The 23,240-nt window shown below is 40.6% G+C and overlaps 3 protein-coding genes and 2 pseudogenes across 5 annotated transcripts; 3 read left to right on the top strand and 2 right to left on the bottom strand.

Annotated features, from left to right (window-relative positions):
* Positions 1-2,292: 2,292 nt before the first annotated feature.
* Positions 2,293-4,393, top strand: LOC148741631 (uncharacterized). Its single transcript, XM_088743763.1, has 2 exons — positions 2,293-2,647; positions 3,378-4,393. The coding sequence occupies exons 1-2, from the start codon at positions 2,308-2,310 to the stop codon at positions 3,467-3,469; spliced, it is 432 nt and encodes a 143-aa protein (XP_088599889.1). The 5' UTR covers positions 2,293-2,307; the 3' UTR covers positions 3,470-4,393.
* A 220-nt stretch (positions 4,394-4,613) lies between these two features.
* Positions 4,614-6,643, bottom strand: LOC148741630 (uncharacterized; annotated as a pseudogene).
* A 2,464-nt stretch (positions 6,644-9,107) lies between these two features.
* Positions 9,108-12,906, bottom strand: LOC148741629 (uncharacterized; annotated as a pseudogene).
* A 1,017-nt stretch (positions 12,907-13,923) lies between these two features.
* On the top strand, positions 13,924-16,137 carry LOC148741628 (uncharacterized). The gene is made up of 3 exons (XM_088735565.1): positions 13,924-14,050; positions 15,151-15,360; positions 15,881-16,137. The coding sequence occupies exons 1-3, from the start codon at positions 13,924-13,926 to the stop codon at positions 16,135-16,137; spliced, it is 594 nt and encodes a 197-aa protein (XP_088591691.1).
* A 438-nt stretch (positions 16,138-16,575) lies between these two features.
* On the top strand, positions 16,576-19,796 carry LOC148741627 (uncharacterized). 3 transcript variants are annotated; one of them, XR_015994852.1, is made up of 3 exons: positions 16,576-17,173; positions 18,069-18,436; positions 18,544-19,796. XR_015994852.1 is itself a non-coding variant. In XM_088743748.1 (2 exons), exons 1-2 carry the CDS (start codon positions 16,768-16,770, stop codon positions 18,771-18,773), a joined length of 636 nt encoding a protein of 211 aa, XP_088599874.1. In that variant the 5' UTR covers positions 16,576-16,767; the 3' UTR covers positions 18,774-19,796. The 3 variants fall into 3 exon arrangements, 2 of the variants coding, with proteins under 2 accessions (XP_088599874.1, XP_088599875.1); XM_088743748.1 differs by lacking the exon at positions 18,069-18,436; XM_088743749.1 differs by having other exon boundaries at positions 18,069-19,796.
* The last annotated feature ends 3,444 nt before the right edge of the window (positions 19,797-23,240 follow it).

The following is a 23,240-nucleotide window of genomic DNA, read 5'->3' as shown; positions in this document are numbered from 1 at the left end:
TACACTCACAGACACACAATGCGTTTCCTTGAGGCAGACGAGGTCTACACTTACAGGAAGAGATTGAAACCACTGCACGAGACGAACCCGCCTAGACCCATCTCTGATAAAGTTGGTATTCAAAGACAGTATAAACAAGGCCACGATAGTAATAAAGGAAAAAGCCATTAGACACTTATTTCCCCTTCCTCTTAGGGCTTTCCGACACTGGTTTTGGCGCTTTGGGGCAGCGGCGTCTAACGCCGTGTTAGTTGGGGCCTAAACCCGCTTAGACGCTTTTCAAGCCCGTTTACGAGTGACCACTTCGAAACTGTCCTTAGACCCATCCTTCTCAAAGGGGGAGGTGGGGAGATTCCAAGATGTCCGGAGACTCAGCCCCCTCCAAACCATTTGCAGAATCCTGCAAACTAAATTCGCCAATAGTTTGACTAGATTCAGTATCCATACCATTGTTATTTTCTAAATTTACACTTATGTTTGCAGTAACTAAATTATTGATACTTTGACCTTCCTGATTGTTATCAGTTACAACCAGCTTTACTGATTCAATATTCATTGCACTTTCATTACTTTCATTAATTACTTCAATGCATTCATTAATGACATTGTCGCTACTTTCATTTAGATCGATAGAAGCAATTTCCATGGCAATAGTCTCCATTGTAGACAGTGTAGCAGGCACCTCCGCAGTAGACCCGGAGGCATGCGAGGGGCCAGCACTCTCTTCCAAAAATAACATCAGCCACAGGGGCCTTAGCCTCGGCAGGGACTGACATAGGCGGAAACTCTGTGGCCGGGGGGTACATAAGCCTCAGCATCCGTGGACTGCGTGGCCCAAACATTCTTACTACTGCAAGAAGGGCATTCGCGGGCCCGATGTTCGACTATACCACATTTAGTGCACTTCCCATTGAACTTACAGTCGGCCGCCTTATGACCCATGGTTCTGCAGATCAAGCAAAAGGGCTTAATGCCCCTATACCAAACCCGTGTAGGGTAACCATCAACCACCCCTTCGGCGGTGATTTAGGTTTAGAAACAGTCATGGTCAATAAACGCGTACCAGTGATCAAATTTGGTCAAGCCCCCCAAAACACTGACGATTACAACTAATGATCTTCCCCTATTATCGGAACTCATCAGCAAGTCTCTCATCATCCCCTTCGGTAGGGTAATGATAGACATAAACAAGACTTTTCGGACGATCCGAATTGACTACGCTGCACTCGATGCCATCGAGAGCAAGGGAACCTTGTTCTGCTAGTCCATCTTTATCCGCTGGGTCTTTAAAAGTCAGCCGGATCAGGTCTCTCAGTATAAACTGAACAGCGGAAAGTGTTTCCAAATCGGTCACCACCCAAGTATTGAGAGCGCACGTGGCCCCTCCATCACCCAGATTGCCGCGGGGGCGTGGACTACACATGTCTTCAAAAAAGTGAACACCATGATGACCCGAAAAATTGAGACTGGCTCGATAAATTCGCGGTTTTCTAAGCCTCCATGCGCAGAATCCGGAACACTGTTACCTTTAATTTTTACCAGGTACCCTTTCCTGTTTTTTTGTTTATATTTCTATTGTAACAGAAACTTGATTGCTAAATAAATTAAATTAAAGTAAAAAATTCGGAAAAAGAAAAGGCGGGAAAAGCCCGCCCAAAAAAAAGGGTGGGAAAAAGCCCCTAAAAATTCCCCCAAGTTCAATAGAGCTGAAAATGGGATGGGTGACAAAGTTGGGCACCACTGATAAGAGATGGTGACCAGATGGGTGACCAAAACAAGCAAGCAAAAAGATGTCGGCGTTCCCTCCCGGAGTTACTTAGCATGACAATAATTAAAGTAATACTCAAATAAATCCAGCCCAAATTTTGGAATCCGCTGATCCAGAGCCAGCGACTTACCCATCTAGAGAAATCCCGCGCCAGAGAGTCTCTAAGTGGTTGAGTGAGCCACCGGGTGAATTTACAGTCAGTTCAATGATTGAGATTTTCACCAAGCGATGGTACACTTTGGATCTCGTTTCAATGATACAAGAATGGGAAAGGACTCTGGTAAGGTCAAAAGGGTTAAGAACTTCGACAACTGAGAACAATTTGTCAACCCTTGCAAGGTTTAGAAAAACAGAAGATCAGCGGTGTGAAGAAAACTAAAGATACGTATGATGCACGATCCTCGCAGTAGAGAGCGCTATTTATGCAATAGCGAAAATCATACCTGAAAAAAATCAGGCCTGTATGGGATTCGAACCACTGACCTCTGCGATGCAATTTTCGTACCGTTGCTGGTGGTCTTGTAACGGTGAACAGTGGCATGATGGCTTTGCAGAAGTGCTCCAGTCGCCAAGACTACCAGGAGACCTTCGAAAGAGTCGTTTTACCTTCATCCAACAAGCTGCTGGAGATCAATAATGGTTCTATACGCTTCACGGTAGAAGCTGAGAATTTAGCTGCTTTGAAGGAATTATGGGACATCTACAAAGATGGAACATTGCAGAGTCGTCTCCAAGAATTCCTTGTTACTGATGTAATTAAGCAGCTTGCGAATGGAGAAGACATTGTAGTGACCGTGTCTATTGATGAACATGAGTATAATGAAGCCTACTTCGATTTATTTTTACTTCATCGAGATATGCTTGTAATAAATAGTCAAGGTAAGGAATGGCTTATATAAGGACATTTTCCATGTATAAGCTAAAATGTAAAGAATTGATGTGAAGTAATGGTTATGGCACTATTAGAGGAGTATAATGCACGGTGTAGACAGGCGGGTGATAAAAATGGAGAAAAAGTAGTTCAAAACTCATATCCTTTTTTTTTTAAGTTCGGTTATTTAAACTGGAAACTTGCGTAATTGGTGTTTTGCCATTGCTTTCTTTCCCAATAGTGTTCAGCAGGCTGCTTATGAGAGCTAGGCCGTTGTTTTTCGTTGCATTTAACGTCACTTTGCTCGGAACGGGGAACCAGATGAGCCAAAACTTAACCTTTAGTTTTTGATTTATCGGCTACGTAGTTACATCTCATTTTTTTTGCTCTTAGTATTTTCATATTGTTTCTCACCGGCTTTTTACCTGTCTAATTTTACAAGTCTGATTACAAGTAGGTTCTAATTAGCCAGGTTATTTAGCCAAGTTCTGGCTACATCAGCCAAACTAAACAGCACAAAAGGACTGGTTAGAACCAATCAGATCTGCTAATTTTTGCAATTACATCATGTTATTCAAGATCTAATTCAAAATGAGTTCGCTAACCCAAATTGGCTGCTGGGTTTTTGATAAAAGTTTAGAACGTTTTCTACCGTCATCGAATCGTTCTTTTGATAGATCAGTCACCTTTCAATCGAAGTACATTCTCAATGTTCTTGTTGGCTAATCCTTCTTTTAGCGCTAAGTGTGGAACAGCAAGATCGGCATGGACGAAGAACTCGAAGGAATCGGACTCTTTTCTTTGCTTCAAACCAAATGAAAATGAGATAGCCCTGATGAAGCTAATGGAAGAAAAATGGAGGAAAGAGAAACAAATTCTTGAATTACGGATCACAGAGCTTGAGGAAACCCTGAAGGTGGAAAGGACGAGTAATTTGGATCGTAAGCATCAAACTACTTACATACACTTAAGAGCCGTTTGAAAATTGTAGGGGATCGCTCGTAGAATTGTAGGCAGAAAAAATTTTGAGCAAACATACGTGTGTGGTATTTCTTGAAAAAATACCTTGATTTATATTCTTCCTACAAATTGATTCATTAAAAGATACCTGTCTGTGTTCCTCAAGAGCATGACTTTCTTAATAATAATGCAGTTGATTTACCCTGTCGTCGTGGTGTTTAGTCTTTTGTAGAAAACAACGGGGACGTTGTTTTGTAGCAAGAAAAAAAGACAAATGTCTTGCGCAATTGGCACAGTTCCTAAAACTTGTAACATTATTAGAAGACTAAAGTTTGGTTTTATACATTTTTACCTTAGGCAGGTTAAGTACCCGGCTTGTTTTAGGAAACGCCCCATGCTAATCCATTCGAACAACAAGAACAACAACATTAGAAATCACCATCTTTTTCGGGTGTAGCAAAAAGGGAATGACGTGAGAATCTGTGAACGCCTCTAATTTGGAATGATAAATTTGTCGGAATTTCGAAGGCACTCAAATATGTGATTATAATTATGTCAAAAGGTATTCAACGTAACTTACGACTTGCGTACCTTTGTTTTGGTTCATTGTCAAAGTGTAATTGAAAATCACCCATGTTAAGCCTTTGTCACATAGGCTCCAAACGAACCGAACTATAGTAATTATGATAAATACGTTTATCGATATGAAAAGCTTGGTTGAGCTACAGAGAAACCTTCTTCCTTTACAACTACTCGCCATAAGTAAGTCACCAAAAAGGTCGTTGAAAAAAAAAGGGATAAATAATGGAAATACCTGAGTCAACTGCCTATTTTGATAAGATATTTTGCCACAACAAGATAAACAAACTATGAAATGAGATAAACATTTTGTTTATTTCCTTTAAACCGAATGACACAAAGCAACAATAATCCTGGAACCAGTAGACGAAATGAGTCCAATCTGCAACGAAATAAAAAGACTAGTGTTGACACTGTAGTTATGGAACAGGGAGGGAGGGAATTAGGGAATTCTTCGTGCAACAATAATAGAATTCTGATTGTACTTCAGCTACTTTGTAGCCTAGCACAATCTACAATTCTATAGCATGTTGCACTCCGAATTCACTAATTGGTCTCGTTGAAAGCCACTGACCTATGAAATGACTACTGTGCCAAAGGAAGCTGAGTGACGAGGGCTGTAGTAGAAATGATTGAAAGTTGTCTCTCTAGACCAGTCGGCTGCTGCCAAGATATCTTTGACAAATACACCACCCTGTCTTGCTGCAGAGAAAGAAGCACCTTGTGTTGAATGAGCTTTAAAGACACTAGTGTCTATCCCAGAATCTTGTAAAGTCAGCTTCAGCCATCTACCTATAGATGTCGATGAAACAGGAGAAAAAGGTTTCTGAGTGGCTAGAAATAAAGGCTTACTAACACTGCTATGATTGCGGAGCTTTTCTGTTTTCTTAATGTATTCCCTGAGACAGGCCACTGGACACAACTAAACATTGTCTTTAAGGGCTGGGAAAAAAAAGACAACATCCTTTCCAGGAGTTCTAGTTTTAGTCAGGCCTTGAATCCTGAACTCTATGCCCTCTGGAAGAAACTGCACAAATGCCAAGTCCAAGGCATGCAAATCAGACTGTCGCTTGGCACTTGTTAGTGCAAGTAACATTGCACACTTCCTTGAGAGACATTTTAGTTCTAAGTTACTGTTAATAGGCCACTTCTTGAACAGGCCAGTAACCAGAGAAACTTCCTAAGTGCTAGTATAACGGGGTTTAAGTGGTCTCTTATTGAATACCCCTTTCATGAAGCTACACAAAATTTTATGTTGGCCCAAGGGAGTTCTATCCAAGGGTGGAGCTAATAGCTGATCTGTAAGTATTAATTGTAGAGTACTGTTCACCTTGTTCAAACAACTCTGAGAAAGTGAACTAAACCACTTACAGCTGGTCGAAAGTTATCAACCTGTTGTTGGCGACACCCGCAACACCACTAAGCCCAACAGGACTTGTACTGAACATTTTTTGATCTGCGTTGGGCAGAGAGGAGAATATCTGTAGCTTCTTTTGATAGGCCTTCTGAAGAGAGGTGATCCCTGAGACTCTCCATCCTGCAATAGGCAGGGAGTTGTTGATGATCAGGAGATGTCTGTTCCCCAGTGGGTCTAACAGCAGGTTGTTGTGAATTGGAAGCAATACTGGATTGCTTGTTAACAACTGTAGAAGGTGGGGGTACCATGCCTGCGCTGGCCACACCAGGCAAACAATCAACAGTGTTGCTCCTTCGAGGCTTATCTTCTTCAGGCATTTGCTGATCAAGTTGAAAGGGGAGAAGGCGTAAGCATTCTCCTCCCTCCAGGGCTGAACTGGGGCATCAAACTGTTCTGCTTGAGAATCTGGCAGATAACTGTAGAATCTCTCCAGCTGAGCATTGTTCCTGTTGGCAAAATGGTCTATTGTAAAAGGACCGAAAGTCTGATTCAGGACTTGGAACACTTCTGAATCGAGCTTCCAGTCTGCTGCTCTGGCTTTGCTTGAGACTGCATCTGCTATGACATTCAGTCGACCTGGAATGCGCTCTGCTTTAAGGGTGATTTTCTTGTAGAGACACCATTCCCAGAGGGTACGAGCATGTTTATCTAACACCCTGTTTGGCTCCCCCCATTTTGTTTAGATAAGCTGTGGCTGATGTACTGTCCATTTGTATTAGGACATGAGCATTTTGGAGGGATTTGGTGAAGGCTTTGATTGCTTAGGTGGCTGAAGCAGCTCCAGGCAATTTATGTGAAGTGAGGATTCATGGAGGGACCAGCTTCCCCTTGTCTCTATCCTGCTGCACACAGCCCCCCAGCCCGACCCGGAAGCATCCAACTGGATCAGAATGTTGGGGAGGAGGGGTTTCACAGGCCTGGTGTTGGCTGTGGGTAGGTTGTTTACCAACCATTCCAGGTCTAATAAGGCCTCTACATTGTTGCGATTCCAGTCAAATAAACTATCGCAAGGTAGTTGGAATCTTAAAGTTTTAATAGAACAAACAACTTACAAGCGATGCGAATCCCAACACGAGGTAAGACTCACTTGATTGGCTAACTCGAGTCACATAACATAAACGATTTCGTAACACAATAACGTTACACCTTTCTTTCTTTTTTTTAAAACTTTTTTAAGGCAATTGGAACTGTAGAGAAAAAGAAAATAAATAATGAACGGTCCCAGTGAAATATTCGCATAAGTGTGCACGAAGATAATCAGAGAAATATAATAATAATATTCGTCACAAACTTAGCCAAACAGTAAACAAAACCAAAAAGGAACAAACGTAAAAAATCTAAGTCTGAACAAAGTCTTTTAAGTAGCCAGGGAGACGAATAGAGCGTCCGCTGCGTATGACTGCGTTGCTCTTTTGGCACTCAGCCAATGGGGCTGGACAGGTAGCTGGTGATCTTGGCTCTAGTTGGTTTCGGGACAGTGGTGTTGTGCTGTTCTCTCCTGATACGGTTTCTGGGCTGGCTTTGGTTGGTGGACTGTTCAGAATTGGACTTGGAATTTCAATGTCGTCATCCGTAGGCATGAATGGTTCCTTGGACTGTCGAAGATGTCTCCAGTTTCTTCGGAACAACATTGCCATCTTCTGTTCTAATGGCGTAGGATCTGACATCTACTTGTTGTTCAACTTGCGCCTTGGTCCATCTCTGCTTTCCTCAGAGGCTTGCGGTTTCATGCGTACAACGTCACCTGAAACGAGGCTGGAAAGTTCTTTGACATTTTGATTGTAATAACGTGTCTGAACTTCTTTTCTCTGTAACTTCCTCTCTCTAACATCTGTGACTAACTGGGGTTTCAAGAGTTTCTTCGAGGTAGGCAGCAGTGTTCTTGTGCGCCTGCTGAACATTCGTTGTGCTGGTGAACTCTTCACACCTTCTGTTGGTGTATTTCGCCAGTCTAGCAGGACAAGCTGAAAATCCGAGTTTGTACTAGCAGATTTCTTCATCAGGCTTTTTGCTGTTTTAACTGCATTTTCCACTTTGCCATTGCTTTGCGGATACTCCGGCGAACTGGTGACATGTTCGAACTCGTACATTACTGCAAAGGCTGAGAACTCACTTGAAGAAAAGGGTGGACCATTATCACTGTGAAATGTATCTGGAATTCCATGGGTGGCAAAACGTTTCTTAAGCTTTGCAATCACTGTGCCACCTGTTTTGGACTTGTGTAGCTCGTCAATCTCAAAATAATCAGAGAATTACACAGGTAGTCCTGATTATTAAATGTGAAGACGTCACAACCAATCTTTTCCCAGGGATGCTGTGGGATTTCATAGCAAATAAGAGGCTCTTTCTGTTGGGCAGACTGGAAGGTGTTGCAGGTTTCACATTTTGAGATGAATTCTGCCCCTTCTTTGTTCATGTTTGGCCAGTACACCACTTCACGGGCTCTTCTTAAACAACCTTGAATACCGATATGGGATTGGTGGAGCTTTTCCTTGATATTGAGTCTTAAACTTTTCGGGATGACGCATTTGGGACCCTTGAAAATAATGTCATCTTGTGTCGCCAACTCGTCCTTGACCTTGAAGTACTCATGCAGTTCAGGAGGCAGTTCCTTCCTTTGGCTAGGCCAACCATTTGGAATCGTCGCTTTAAGAGTCTGCAGGACAGGTTCTTTGGCAGTTTCTTCACGGATTTCTTGGATCTGTGGCTCAGATATTGATAGGAAATTCACAGAGTGGATCCTCTCCACTTCTTGATCTGCCATTCCTGGGTGGTGTTCCTGAGGCAAGTACGCTCTGGAAAGTGTATCGGCCAGATACATCTCAGGGTCACGTCTGTACTTGATTTCCACATCATACTGCGTTAATCTCTTCATAAGACGCTGTAAACGTTTTGGAGCTGCAGCCAGAGGTTTCCTGGCGATTATCTGTAAAGGCTTGTGGTCTGTCCACAGGGTAACCTTGTAAGACTTGTGCAAGTAGCTCCTCGATTTTTGAGTAGTTTTGCTTAGCTTTCGTGAGAGATCTGCTCGCATAGGTTACAGGCTGACCTTCTTGCATAAGGGCGAAGCCAATTCCTTTCCCGGAAGCATCTCCTTCACTATCGACCGGCTCATTTGGAGTGAAAAACTTTAACACTGGAGCAGTGGACACAACTTTCTTGATCTTTGTAAAGGCTTCTCGTTCTTCTTGCTCGTGAGACCACTTCCAAGGAGCACCTTTATGTGTAAGTCTGCGGAGGGGCTCAGACATATCAGACAGGTCTTCTTAAAACCTTGAGAGGTACTTCACTGTGTTAACAAAGCGCTGTATAGCTTTTAACATCTTCAGGTTTGGGCATGTTGCAGATAGCCTCTACTTTCTCGTTTTTCAATCCTTCGCTAGTCAATAAGTGACCGATAAATGGAACTTGGGAGCACTTAAACATGAACTTGTCCCTATTGAACTTAATGTTCCTTTCTTGGCATCCTTCTAAAAGACCTCTTAAGTTGTTATCTTGGTCCTGTGTTGCTGCTAAGAGGGTAGGATCCTTTCCTGGTGTAAGCGGGTCATCGACGATTCTGTGTACACCGGGTAGCCCTTACAAAACAAGGTGTAATATCGCGAACTGGCAGCCAGTTCACCAACAAAGTTAAGTATCTTGGCTTTAAGTTCACCAAAGAGGAACTTCTGCATAGAATCAGAGTGTTTACCGAACTCAGTGATGTCGGTAATATGTGTAGACTTAACAATATCCTGACGTCTATGTTTGTTTACAGTTGCCATAGCATGTCCCAGCAAGCTGAGGCTCTTGAGAAGCAGGTTAATTGCCTCGCCGACCTGTACGGCCTGTGGGTCCTTCTTTAAGTGCTGGAGATCTTGTTCCCAGCGAAGACTAGTTAGAGACTGCTTACCTTGAATAAGGACAAGCCATTTGTCAAGTTCTGGCACGTGGAGAGCGGTAACATCGGGCTTTGGGAACTGTTTGACGAGCTCGTTGTGTGCTTTGTCCTCCTTACATGAACGGAAATAAATATCAACTATTTCCTTAAAGTCATTGTCGATATTCCACATACAATATCGAGTATTCGTAGAGCTCGAAGGCGGTGGAATCTCATCAACCACCGTCACTTTCGAAGCGTGTTTCTTAGCTTCCCCTATTCACAGGCTTACCACCTTAAATATCCGTGGTTTCTGGTTTCTATGGTAATGGGTCCTGTGACATTTACATGGCCGTTGTAAATGTAGTTCAAATATATTGCCTCTAGAATCTTTCGCTAGTAGTCAGTCTTCAAAAAAACTCAGCTCCGAATAAAGTTTAATAGTTCATTACTTGTTTGGAAGTGTATTGTTCTGCCAGAAAGCCTCAAAATCGCTCGCCTGGGGCTTTCAAAGTTTGGCGGTTAATTCGGCTCGCTCTCCATGGTTTAAAAATGCGACAAGGCAGGCAACCTAGGCATCCAGATCGCACACCACCTCGTACTCGAGACAAAAATGTTTTACCTTCTAGGTCTTATTTTCCCACCGAAATTCAACAGGCCACAGAAGGATTATCCAGCTGTCATGGTGACTCGATTTTAAATCATTCCATTCAACGGTTTACGAGAAAATGGAACGTAAAGTCGTAGATTTGGAGCTCTTCTAGGGATCCGGACATTAGGGGTACTCAAAGGAATTCCAATCATGCGTTTCGGTTATTAGAATTTCGGACCCAGCCACCCTACCCGAGGTACAAAAATGTGAAAAGTTGTACAAAATTGTAACCCCTGTCGGGGCTCCAAAGGCGCTACTTTGTACTTCCGGCGGACTCCGTAAGCCAAGATCGACCAATAAGAATCAAGAAAGTTTTTGTAAACATTCTCAGGAAAACCCATTGAGTGTTACATACGATTACCGAAACGCATGTTTGGAATTCCTTTGAGTACCCCTAATGTCCGGATCCCTAGAAGAGCTCCAAATCTACGACTTTACGTTCCATTTTCTCGTAAACCTTTGAATGGTTTGATTTAAAACCGAGTCACCGTAACAGCTGGATAATCCTTCTGTGGCCTGTTGAATCTCGGTGGGAAAATAAGACCTAGAAGGTAAAACATTTTTGTCTCGAGTACGAAGTGGTGTGCGATCTGGATGCCTAAGCTGCCTGTCTTGTCGCATTTTTAAACTATGGAGATCGAGCTGAATTAAGCGCCGAACTTTGAAAGCCCCAAACGAGCGGTTTTGAGGCTTTCTGGTAGAAAAAAACACTTCCAAACAATTAATGAACTATTAAGCTTTATTCGGAGCTGATTTTTTTTGAAGATTGACTACTAGCAGAAGATTGTTGAGGCAATATATTTGAACTACATTTATAACGGCCATGTAAATGCCAAAGGACCCATTACCATAGAAACCCGAAACCACGGATATTTAAGATGGTAAGCCTGTGCTCTTTTGCCGCCAATAATGCCGAGGCAAAGGGATCTTTTGAAACATCTGAAACCTTAGCGACTTTGCTTAAAGGTTCCTTATCCCTGACAGAAAAGCAGCTTGGTGCTGCAACGCTCAGCTGACTTGCTGGGTAGGATCGCTTTCGACCGGCTTGCTGTTGGGTGGAATTAGGCGGGAAACCGTTCAATGACAAACTGGTTTCTTGCAAGGCCGACTGATCCTGAGAGGCGACAGTTAGTTCGCCATCTTCCAGCGTAAAATTGCCTTGAAACGATCCCCTTGGGGATGCAGGCGTCCCATCAACAGGTTCCGAGCCCGTAGGCTCTGTAACGTGTTCGCTAAGACAGACAGTGAAACACCAGAGACTCTAAACACAACATTTAATCTTGTAAGTGTAATGTTCAGGAGTTCGCTTATACAGTTCGCTTACAGTTCGCTTACAGTTCGCTTACAGTTCGCTTACAGCTCGCTTAGTTTGTTCGTTATCCTAGATTTTCTCACACCCCGTTCTCACTTTACAGTGCATAATAAATACTCGAGTCTACGTCTCCTGGGGCCTTGGTCGTGGACTTGGAGGCCTGGACACTACAGTAAGCCGAGTGCACATCAAGCAAAGCGAGCGAATACATCCGGGAACTCAGATGTAAGGTAAACTGTATAAATTAACTCAACATACATAAATTAACATCCTGACATCTTCCCCCGTTATTCAAAGAGGAAAGAATAAAAAGGGAAAAAAACTAAATCGTTTCTTGGAGTCATTGTTCGGAGAATATAAATAAGAAAGGTAAGTGTCAGCATGTATAGTCACGGAGGTATGCTGGTCTACGTAGGACTCTTCCCCGAGCGCTACATCTTTCTTGACTCATTACGTCATCAGCTTCTTGCGTGCTTGATACTCTCTTACTCCAATGACAATTCTTTGTCTTATTAGACTGTTTTCTAAAACTCCGAAGTTACATGTCTTAGCCAACGTGCGCAGTGCCGTGACGTAAGCATCCAGAGATTCGTTAGGCTCCTGGTCCCTTTGTTAAATCGATATCTCTCGTATATTTCGTTTGTCTCTCCTATGCAATAATACTGTAGCTTTTGGAGAATAACATCAATGTCCTTCTGATCAGCTTCATCCGCAAATTCTAAGCCTTCGTACACATCTAGAGTATCTGAGCCAATACAGGTTAGCAGTGTGGCAGTCCTCAGATATTTGTTTGCAGTAGGGTTTTCAGGATCTTTTAAACGAGCAGCAATTTCATAGTTATTCCAGGCACGGTGGAATTTCTTCCAGTTCGTCGCCAAATCCCCTGTAAGCTCCAATTTTGAGGGCAATGGGATGTTTATTGGGATTTGTACCAGATTTGGTTGTGCGACGGCTTCTTGTGCGTGTACAGAAGCGCCGCTACACTTGGCCATACTTTGTATTTTGAAGTTAATAAGTTAGATTTCTTCAGCTGGGATTTCCTTCCAAAGACACAAGACGATTCCACTTACCGTTGTCTTTCGCTATTCTTTGTGACGAAGTTGTGGGGTGGCTATTGCGGAATACAGTAGAGACCGGAGACTATCCTCTAGAACTTGATAACAGTTCAGAGTTGTTCGACCACGTGCGTGCGAGTAAATTTCTCTCAAGAACGTTTTCCAGTGCACTGAGCGGTAATTCCTCTATGGCAATGGATTTGGGAACCAGGATCCCACCCCTGACACCATGTAACGTGTTTGCTAAGACAGACAGTGAAACACCAGAGACTCTAAACACAACATTTAATCTTGTAAGCCGAGTGCACATCAAGCGAAGCGAGTGAATACATCCGGGAACTCAGATGTAAAGTAGACTGTATAAATTAACTCAACATGCATAAATTAACATCGTGACAGGCTCGTGATGAGATAAAGGTTCGTCATCCATGATCGCCAAAATTCATTGCAAACCAAACTTCTTTACGCAAAGTGAAAATGGCCGCCGGTTTGATACTGATGCTTAGGCTTATGGGATTGCCTGGACCATATATGGTATGACTGTCCTTTTGGGGAAAATTTCTTGACGCCAAATATTTTTGCTTTTAATGACTTTGGTATTTTTATATATATTTAGGGCCAAGACCAATTAGTGAATTCGGAGTGCAACATGCTATAGAAATCTGAATATCCTAACAAGGTTAAAGCCTCACCTAAAGATCAACACACTAATAGATGTATTTATTATTCTCTCATCCCAAATTAAGGAGCACTATATTAGGTTTCTAGATGTGCCCTCTCGTCTCTCCTCTCTAACATTTGAATTTCCAGAATTATAATTGCTCTGTAGTTATTACCTTATTTATTATGTAACTTACCTTACTATTACGTGGAGTGGAGAAATAAATAAAATAAAAAATGCAAAACTTACAAATATTTAAAATCAATAAGCATGACTGAGGATACAATTTAAGTTTCACAAGGAAAACATAAAGGGAACATTCTAAAATGTTCTTGAACGTTGTTCTAGTTTGATTTAACTAATTGCTAACATTGAAACTTAAAATGACAAGAATAGTGAAAGGCGAGGGAGAGGAGAAAGGGTTCATCTCTTATGTAATGTTTTCTGGCCCTAATTGCTGACCCCTGTATCCCTGCTGGAATGTAATGTCCAAAGTATCATGGTGCTACCAGCTTGATACTGCCTGCATAACAAATCCAACAACAGCTGTTTTTTTAGCTTTTTCTAGATGTTTCTCGAATCTTTGTAACATGGGATATGTAACTTTATCCTATAACAAAGAGTTTTTTTTTATATATTTCTTTCTTAGATTTCTTTTATGTATCCAACAGCCATCAAGTTTGTTTGTAGTTTTCGCACAATTGCGGGAGGTATCCTGGTAGTTACTAGTGGTATGGCTTTACGCAGCTGCTCAAGTCTTGAGCAGCTGCGTAAAGGGAAATTACTTTGATGAAGAGGGAAATTACTTTGATGAAGCTGAAACAAGTAGAAAACAAGTTGAGCATCGAAAGACAAGTTTATGGAGAGGAAATGAAGAAACTTCAGGAGAAAATTTTCCTGGCGAGAGAGCCGAGGGGTAAGATTGATTAAGATGTATGTTTTTCTACGTATCCTGTACTCAGGTTGGGTTCAGCTTTGTGACAATTGGAAGGTTACATTTTGAAACGTATCAATAACTGTGAAAGCGCAATGTGATCTTTCGGGTGAGTGTAGTCTGAGAAGGACTGTTGTCGGTGGTGGTGATTGAAGTCAGTTTCACAACCTGTACGGAAGTCCGCATCATCAGAGTCAAGTGAATAGTTGTTGTTAGTAGAATGTTCTTAGTTCAGTTCGTGGAAACCGATTGGTCAGCTTTGCCGTGATGTTATTGGCTGTAGGACTCAAGTTGTGTAAGTCGCTCGTGAATGGTCTGTTTCGATCCGTCGGATAATTAGGTCCTTCTGCTTGGTTCGTTTATAATGTTAATGTCGTAAATGACTCGTTTGTATGGTGCCGACAGTAGTTGACTTCTGATGAGGGGAGTATGTTCTAAGTTGGTAAACCAGCTTTCCAGAGTCAGTCGTTGAGAGTAGTTAGTGCTGTAGGTTAGGCATTGCGCAGAGTCCCAGTCAATAGTGTGGTTCGTCAGTCGATGATGTTCAGCAATATCATTGTTGACATTACCTTTTCGGGTGACGTGGAGAGGTCAGTCACCACCACTGACAACAGTCCTTCTCGGGACTACACTCACCCGGATGATCGCACTGCACTTTCACAGGTTACCCCCGGTTTCAAACCATTCACTCTATATCATTAACTAGGATAGAGCTTAGGAAGGAGCCGGGTTTTGTGTTAGATTAGGGTATAATTCAGTTGAAAAAGTAAATGTTGTCTCAGTGATTTTCCTCTAGTTAGAAAGGTAACCTCTTCTCTAATTTTGTATGGAACGTTACTTTGTGTATTTTCAGGTGAATTTGACATGCTCTGTTTAGTTTATACTACGACCAAATGCCAAAGCGCCAAGAATACCGCATGATGTTGATGATTTTACTTCCTTCCCCGTCCCGCTTCACGCCGGTCATTTGTCTCGGTTTCTAACTTAGAAGTCAAGGTTGATTTTTTCCTCTCGTTCTCTCTTTTTCATGATCTTACAAATTTTCTAATTTGTCCTATTTGTTTTGTTAATCTTTCATACAGCACTAAGTGTTAAACAACAAGAACTGCCTGGACGAAGAACTCAAGGGAAGTCTGACTCTTTCCTCTACTTCAAACCAAATGAGGTTGAAGTAGCTTTGATGAATCTAATAAAACAAACAGAAGAATTGAGGAAAGAGAAACAGATTCTTGAATCAAAGATCGCAGAGCTTGAGAAAACCCTGAAGGCGGAAAGGACGAGTAATATAAACCGTAAGCATCTAAGTACCTGCTTCCACTTGATTTGAGTTTAACGAAATATCGCCGATGGGTGGTAAAATTGTGGGTAGAGTAAATTCTGTGCAAACATGTAGCTTTCGTATTACATCTGAATATATCCTGAATTTTTCTACTCTAACGAGTTAATGTGGCCAAATAAATGCTTCTCGGAGAAAAAGGGGTATCGTAGTATCGTTGTGTTGTTATATTATGGGTCACTGAGGGAAATTATTCCTGTCAGGTGTCATTCTGTCAGGCACAGGCTCTATACAGTAACCTCAGTAAGAATGCTTTCGATCTATACGAAAAGTCTGCTCAAATTAGGAGAAAACATCTTTCACAACCAGTTGCGATAAGTAAGGTATAAAGGGGCCGTTTTAAACAAGCGTAAATACATAAAACTATTTGATCAGATTAACGTTTTTGGAATGATATGTTCTTTAGGCCATTACTACTAACAGTTTTGGATACATTTTTTTTCATAATGTTTTTGCACGGTCTTTAATGATTCCAGAAACTATGATTCTCGAGCGACCATTGGAAAGACAACGCAGAAATTCTGATTCTGACTTGCACTTCAAGGCAAGAAAAGAGGGGTTTGAACAAACTGAAAACCAACCAGAGGAAGCTTTTGGAAGTGGAGCACAAATGGATCTCGACAAGCGTATGTTCGTTGAGAATTATTTACAGAATATCCATGAAACACACAGCGTGATAACAGAGACAAGTGACAGCGGAATAAGAACATATGGTGCAAGACATATCTGGTAATTATTTCATATTAGTCGTGGCATGTCAGTCTCTAAAGGTTTAAGTAGATAGTAGAATGACATTTCAGCTGAATCGTTAAACACTGAATTACTCCGCGAGTGCATGTAACTGAGGGGGAGAACTTAAGATCTCTTGAAAACATGTCTTGATTACAAGAGAATTGAACTGAATGACCTTTTTAGGAATCAATGAGGTTTTGAATCGAGATCTCGCTTATTATTTTGAATTAAAAAACTGACATCGGTCGGAAACCATCACCACTACTTTATCAACAGCTAAAACTAAAGGAGAATTACAAGATCACTATGTTTGATTTCGCATAGGATTTCAGAATGTTATCCTTGATAAAAAAAGAAAAATGATAATGGCAATGAGAGCCTTCCCCCTCCCTTTGTTTTGAATCCTTCATATTTTTGTACTGTTTATGTTTTGTCAGGCGGCGACTACTGACTTTGCTTGAAAGATCTCAACGAGGTCGTAATCAGTAAACTGGAGGGAAGACTGAGGGCCGATAAAGTTGTTAAGAAACAAATATTCCAGTCATTTGGAATTGATCCTCGCGAATTCTACCGTCCGAGACGTGGATTTGGTGTTATTATCGAGGAACTTGAATTTGGTAAGATTGTCAGTATGTTCCTGGAAACACCTGTCAAGGTATTACAAGAGGTCTTTGAAGCTTTGCAGTTATATGATCTGATAGATTTGCTTGAAGAAGGAAAACCACGGACCACACGATTGCTGCGACCCGCTCTTCCTTTACAGGAAATAGAGAAATTGAGGAATCCTGGTGACCTTCCCATATCTTATCATAGCAGTGTTGCTGTTCTGATTATTGACTTTAGCGTGACTAGCGACACTGTGGGGATTGAAAAGTTTTTTAAAGGTTTGAACAGAAGGAGCGAGGTAACTGTGATGAGCGGCAGAGACTTATATGAAAGGGTTATGAAAGTGCTGCCGAGGTCGTCCTTAATGGAAGAGACGAACCGATTGAGCCTGACCTCTTCAGAAGTCATACAGCGTTGGATATTCAATCAAGGTTGGTAAAAATTTATAAACGGATATTTACAGAAAAAAAAAATCACGTTTGTCGTGATATGTCTGCATACCACGAAACTATATGATTTATGATTTATCATCTACGGGTTTATGTCGAATTAATTTGATGGCCTGCTCCCAGTTGGCTTGTTAGCTCAATTAGTAGAGCGCTGCACTAGTATCGCAGAGGTCAGTGGTTCGAATCCCGTAGAGGCCTGATTTTTTTCAGGTCTGATTTTCGCTATTGCTTAAATAGCGCTATCTACTGCGTGGATCGCACATCATATGTATCTAATACCGCAGTTCAAAATATATAAACTTCATATAATTCATTGTATCTCATTTATCACTTTCACGGGTTTATTACGAATCAACTTAACGGCCTGCTCCCAGTTGGCTTGTTAGCTCAATTGGTAGAGCACTGCACTAGTATCGCAGAGGTCAGTGGTTCGAATCCCGTACAGGCCTGATTTTTTTCAGGTCTGATTTTCGCTATTGCTTTAATAGCGCCATCTACTGCGAGGATCGTACATCATATGTATCTAATACCGCAGTTCAAAATATATGAACTTCATATATTTCATTGTATCTCAATCAAGAAGTCGTTTGCTAGATGCTACAGGAACTCTTATGCTGATCGAACATGACTTAACTCAGAGAGATATAAATGTTACTGGAATACCAACAGAAGCTGTACAACTGCCTTTCATAACTTGAGGCACTTACTGGTGCACTTAATCAACCTCTTGTCAGCTGAAATCGAAAAAAGTGAGAATTATAATGAAGATGATACCGCTTATCACGCGCCGTCAAAATCAAAACTGGGGCCTGGGCGAAAGCCATACGATATTTCAAAAGAACAAGTTGAACATCTACGTTCTCTTTTCTTCTCGTAGACAAAAATTGCTGCCATTTTTCAAGTCAGCATTTCAACTCTTCAAAGACGTCGCAGAGAATTTGGCCTTAGTGATGAGCTAGAAAAATTTTCAGATATTTCAGATGATGAATCGGATATAATTTATGCAACAGTATCAGGAAACTTTCAAAGTGGCCCTCTTACTCCAAACATTGGAAGACGAAGATTCATAGGCACACTTAGAAGTAGGGGTTTGCGTGTTCAAAGGTGGAGGGTCAGTGAGTGTTTGCATCGGGTTGATCCAGTTGGAACAACTTTACGATGGAGAATGGCTATTCGCCGCCGAAAGTACTATGTTCCAACTCCAAACAGCCTATGGCATATTGACTCTGGACATAAATTGATTAGGTTTAAGTTGATTACCCATGTTTGTTTTGATAGGAAGACCAGACTGCTGGTATATGTTCATTGCTGTAACAACAACAAGGCTGACACTGTTCTATCTTTGTTTGGAGATGTTGTTCAAAGAATGGGCCTTCCGTCAAGACTTAGAAGTGATTATGGCATGGAAAACATATATGTTGCACAGTACATGTTAGAACACAGGGGAGAGGGAAGAGGAAGTATTATCACCGGTTCCTCTGTTCACAACTGCAGAGTTGAAAGAAGTCACCGCGACATCTATGCTGGGGTGCTGACTTCTATTCACGTATATTTGAGGCAATGGAAGATGAAGGCATTTTAGATGTATTGAATGATTTTCACTTATATAGCCTCCATCATGTCTTTATTCCTCGCATAAATAAGTCTTTGCAGGAATTTTTTCTGCAAATGAACAACCATCCAGTGTCAAGTAAAAAAACACAAGTCCCCACTTCAAATGTGGCAGGAAGGGATGCTTGAAAATATTCATTCTGGTCATACTGCATTGAATCCATCTAAGATTGATGACTTTGGAGTTGACCCATAGGGATTACTCTCAGTGGAAGAAGAAGACTACCAGGTTAATATAGACTCTCCATCAATCAGTCTGTCTGAACAGCAAATTGAGCAACTTCCCAATGCATTGCAAGTAGATGATTACTGTGGTGTTGGTTCTTTTTTACAATGTGTTGAAACAGTCAATAGATTTCAACAGTGAAAACAGTTATGTTATATTAATAGATCCGTATGTTTTAATTGTGTGCTGGTGTGGTTGTCATGTGCAAATACAGTCAGTCTGTATGTAGTCTAGTTATAATGGATTTCACTTGGGCATTTGCAAATACATGCCTTATATTTACCAGCACACATAGGTTGATAAGTGATCAACTATATGCCTGATGCTAAAATCAAACATAGGTATAAAAAAGTCCCTGAATTTAGTTCCAAGAAGCAGCACATCCTCAAAGGACAGCACATACACAAAGTAATGTATATGGATTCCGCTCCTTTGAAAAATTTGTCACTAACTTACTCTAAAGAAACAGAAAGGCTTAAATCAGTGTTCAAATCAAGTTCAATAAAATTTTACTTACAGCCATTATATTTGAATTTAGGAAGATTTTACATCTTTGAACTTAGATGTATGTAGGTCTTATTAACAGAGAACACGGTAGGAAAATTTAAACCCCAGTTAGGAAGCACAGATTGAGCTTGCCAGCGTACGATCGACCAAGGTTTAGATTTTCTTATCTAGATCAAGTAAGCACGGTTAATAAGGGTTTTATTATGCAACCTCTAAATCCTTAAAGATGCTAGAAATAATAAAATAACATCCTGAAAACAATGCAAAAACACTGAAAGTGATTCTTCAATGAGCACACATGGTCTAAATAAGAAAAATTAAATTGCACAACAGACAATAAGAGCGTGCATACTTTATAAAAGGAGTCTAAACTGTAGTGCATATAAGTTCTTGGATTAAATGGTCACACTTCAACAAGGTAATGACCTTAATTTACAGGAAACGTCAACCATCAATTACAGCCATTATCTTGTTGAAGTGTGACCATCAAAGTCCATAGCCTTTTTACTATTGAACATGCAATATAATGGGCTGATTACCAAGATGTGGAGCACTCGAGAAGCAAGAGAAACACTCTCTGCACTGCCTCTTTATATTTATCAAATAAACAAAACAAACACATCAAATGTTTCAACCACAACATTTTTTAATGACAGTTCAAAATGATAGTTGCTATACATTTTAATTTGAATGTATTGTGTCAGTTGGGAGTGAACACAAAAAGACATGATTAAGATCAAAACTTTATTATTAACCCTTTAACCCCCAAGATCTGATTGTTAATTCTCCCCTCTTGCTGCTACACATTTCCTTGTAAATCAGTTATGAGAATTTGGTGTCTAATCAAGGTAACAACTTCTACATGATAAGTTTGACTATTCCCATTACCTGTTTGCTGGATAATGTATGGATATAATGGGGAGAAGTTACTTGTTAGTCACTTTTGGGAGTTAAAGGATTTTAATGGTCAATAAAATAGCAATGTAACAATACGCAACAAAAGCAAAAGGCATTTAAATAACAAGATAACCGTAGTGTTATCTGGAACACTTGTTAAAACTTATGAAAATGCAAATGAACTCAAATGCCAAACTCAGCAGTAACTAATGATTTAAATTGCAAATAAACTGATATTAATTGCATATGAGCACCAGCATTATCCAATGAGCATTTAGGAAAAATGTTCTCAAACATGTCATGAATGGTAAATTCACTTCAAAACAAACCAAAAGGAAACCCTTTTATCTTTCTTTTATGGTTGACGAGCTCAGATTCAGTGTAAATATGAATATCTCATGAATTATACAAGAATTCCTTCCTGCATAAGAATCAGTTCTTGTGACTATAACATTGATTACAGTTTGGCTTTTAAAAACACATCAACAGTTTAAAAAATGGTAATCCTGAAGCTAAGATTTTCTTGAGACATTAGATCTTACCAAAATAGTCTTGAGAAAATGCTAAATCATATAAAGAAAACAGCCTTTCTGTGGATGGAAGAGAGAGTTGCTGAGTTGGTCTTGGAAGAGACAGAACATTCCCACAAGTATGAGCTGTGGGTATGAAATTTCCCTTAACATCAATTTCTTCACTAGTTTGGACTTGATTGGCAAGTTTGGTCATCTCATTTGGAATAACAAATGAAATAACTGGTGGCATAACAAATCCAAGAGCTGGCTCATGACTTGCACCAGTGACAAATTCCAGTATTATTACTAAGGTCAAGGGTTTTTTCCCCACAACTTCTCCTGCCACTTGTTACCTCTCGAATATACCTGATGAAAAGCTGATAAACTTCCTTTTCACACTTCAAAGCATTACTTCCTTCTTCAGAAAAGCTTGGTTTCAAGAGATGTCACAGTATTGGAACAGTGAGCTTGCCCTCTGCACCTGGTCTCAATAGATACTGTAACATAGGCAACTGACGAAGAGATGATAACATTCCAAGTTGCTCAAGGCCTCTTTGCAGTTCAGGTACACATGGGCTGGAGGTTTTGGATGATGACAAAATTTCTTGGAGAAGGTCCTCTTCTATGTAGGTTGGCATTTGACCATTTTGAAGCATTGCGATGGCAATCATTAGCCCTACAAAACAATAGTCCTTTGAAAGGAAATTGCAAAGGCCTTGGTCAAAATACTTCTTCTTAATGGCCTGGTTTACAAGTCTGATCCACTGTTTCCGAGGACCACCTTCATCTACACACTCCTCTCCCATAAAATCAACACAAAATGTACATCTGTAGTTGTGAATAAACTCAAGTTCACTGAATGTTGACTCAAGTAAGTTATCATGGTTAACTGTGATGAGATTCACCTCTCCTTCAAGTGTTTCTTCACAGGTTGACATGTCAAGCTCTCTTCTTTCATTTATTTCCTGCTGTAAAAATCTGAGCACTTCTAATGGTTCAGAGAGATTCAAAGATTTGGCTTTGTCTAATATTGATTGAATGTCAAAAGGGCAATCAATATCACAATATCCTTTACATGTTGCTGGAAACACAGTGGCTGTAGTAGACTCTTCTTTAGCAGGTTCAGCACTTGTTGAAGTTGAAGATGGCTGATGTTTAGCTTCCACAAGTAATACATCATTGTTATCAATTTCACTTTCTTTATGATCAAAGTCAAACACAGACTTAGATAGCATCTCCTCGATTTCTTTACCCACATGTGGAAGATAGTCAAGTAATCTAATAATGATATGTCCTGTGGGTGATATGGACTTGAATAGCAATGTAGCATCGATCTTTTTACCACTTGGGATATTGGGAGTCATTAGAGTTCCCCCACAGCTTTTAACTATTTCAAACCTTAGGTCTTCCATTTCAGTGCCTTTTAGAAGGGATGACAACTGCTTATGCAACTCTTCAGCGTCCCAATTCCTGTCCACATCAAAGCCTGAAACAACTCGTCGCTTTCTTTCCATTTGAAATTTTTCAGTTTTCGATGGCATATGTTCATGTCCTTTCTCAATGATAACAACATCTCGTGTTACAATAGAAGACCTAACTGGGCGCCCGACAGGGGATGCTGTAGACTCATACGGATGAACTCTTGATCGCGATGATGATCTGCGGCCAGATGAACGTGGCACTGTACTCATTGCGGATCGCGAGTTTTAAAGTTGGAAATCTTCTCTGCAACTCGCTTATAGCTGAAGCACTACTACTAGAAGCTGAAATATTCTGAGTGGCAGACGGTACAGTGCCGTTAGTTATCAGAGATGCCATTCTGTTGATATTTTCAATTGCTTCTTTCGCAATTTGCTTGATTTCATCAGGTTGATTCGAGGCCATTATGAATGTGGGATGCACGTGGGAAGAGTTGTTAGGCATTACCTTGGTCACATAGCAATGCTCCGCATCGACTCATGGGATATGCTTAATAATTCGAACACGCCAAAAAATAATTGTATACAAAAATAATTCGAACACACAAAAAAATAATTGTACACAAAAATTATTCAAACACACAAAAAAGTTAATGTACACAAAAATAATTCAACTGTAGAGAAAAATAAAGAGATGTAGTAAAAATGAATTAGTGACAAATGATTACAACTTGGATAAAAATAATAAAACCGTAGTTGATAATTGAAAACCACTTCAAAAATAATTGCCTGACAATACAAACATAATTCAATGTTTACCATAAAATAAAAAGCAATTTTGACTAGACTGGGCCTCCATAGAGGAGTGCAGATTAGTA

This window comes from Stylophora pistillata, chromosome 1 (genome assembly GCF_964205215.1).
Source record: "Stylophora pistillata chromosome 1, jaStyPist1.2, whole genome shotgun sequence".
Taxonomy (NCBI): Eukaryota; Metazoa; Cnidaria; class Anthozoa; order Scleractinia; family Pocilloporidae; genus Stylophora; species Stylophora pistillata.
Note: the sequence above shows the minus strand (reverse complement) of the source record. Positions and strands in the feature narration are given on the sequence as shown.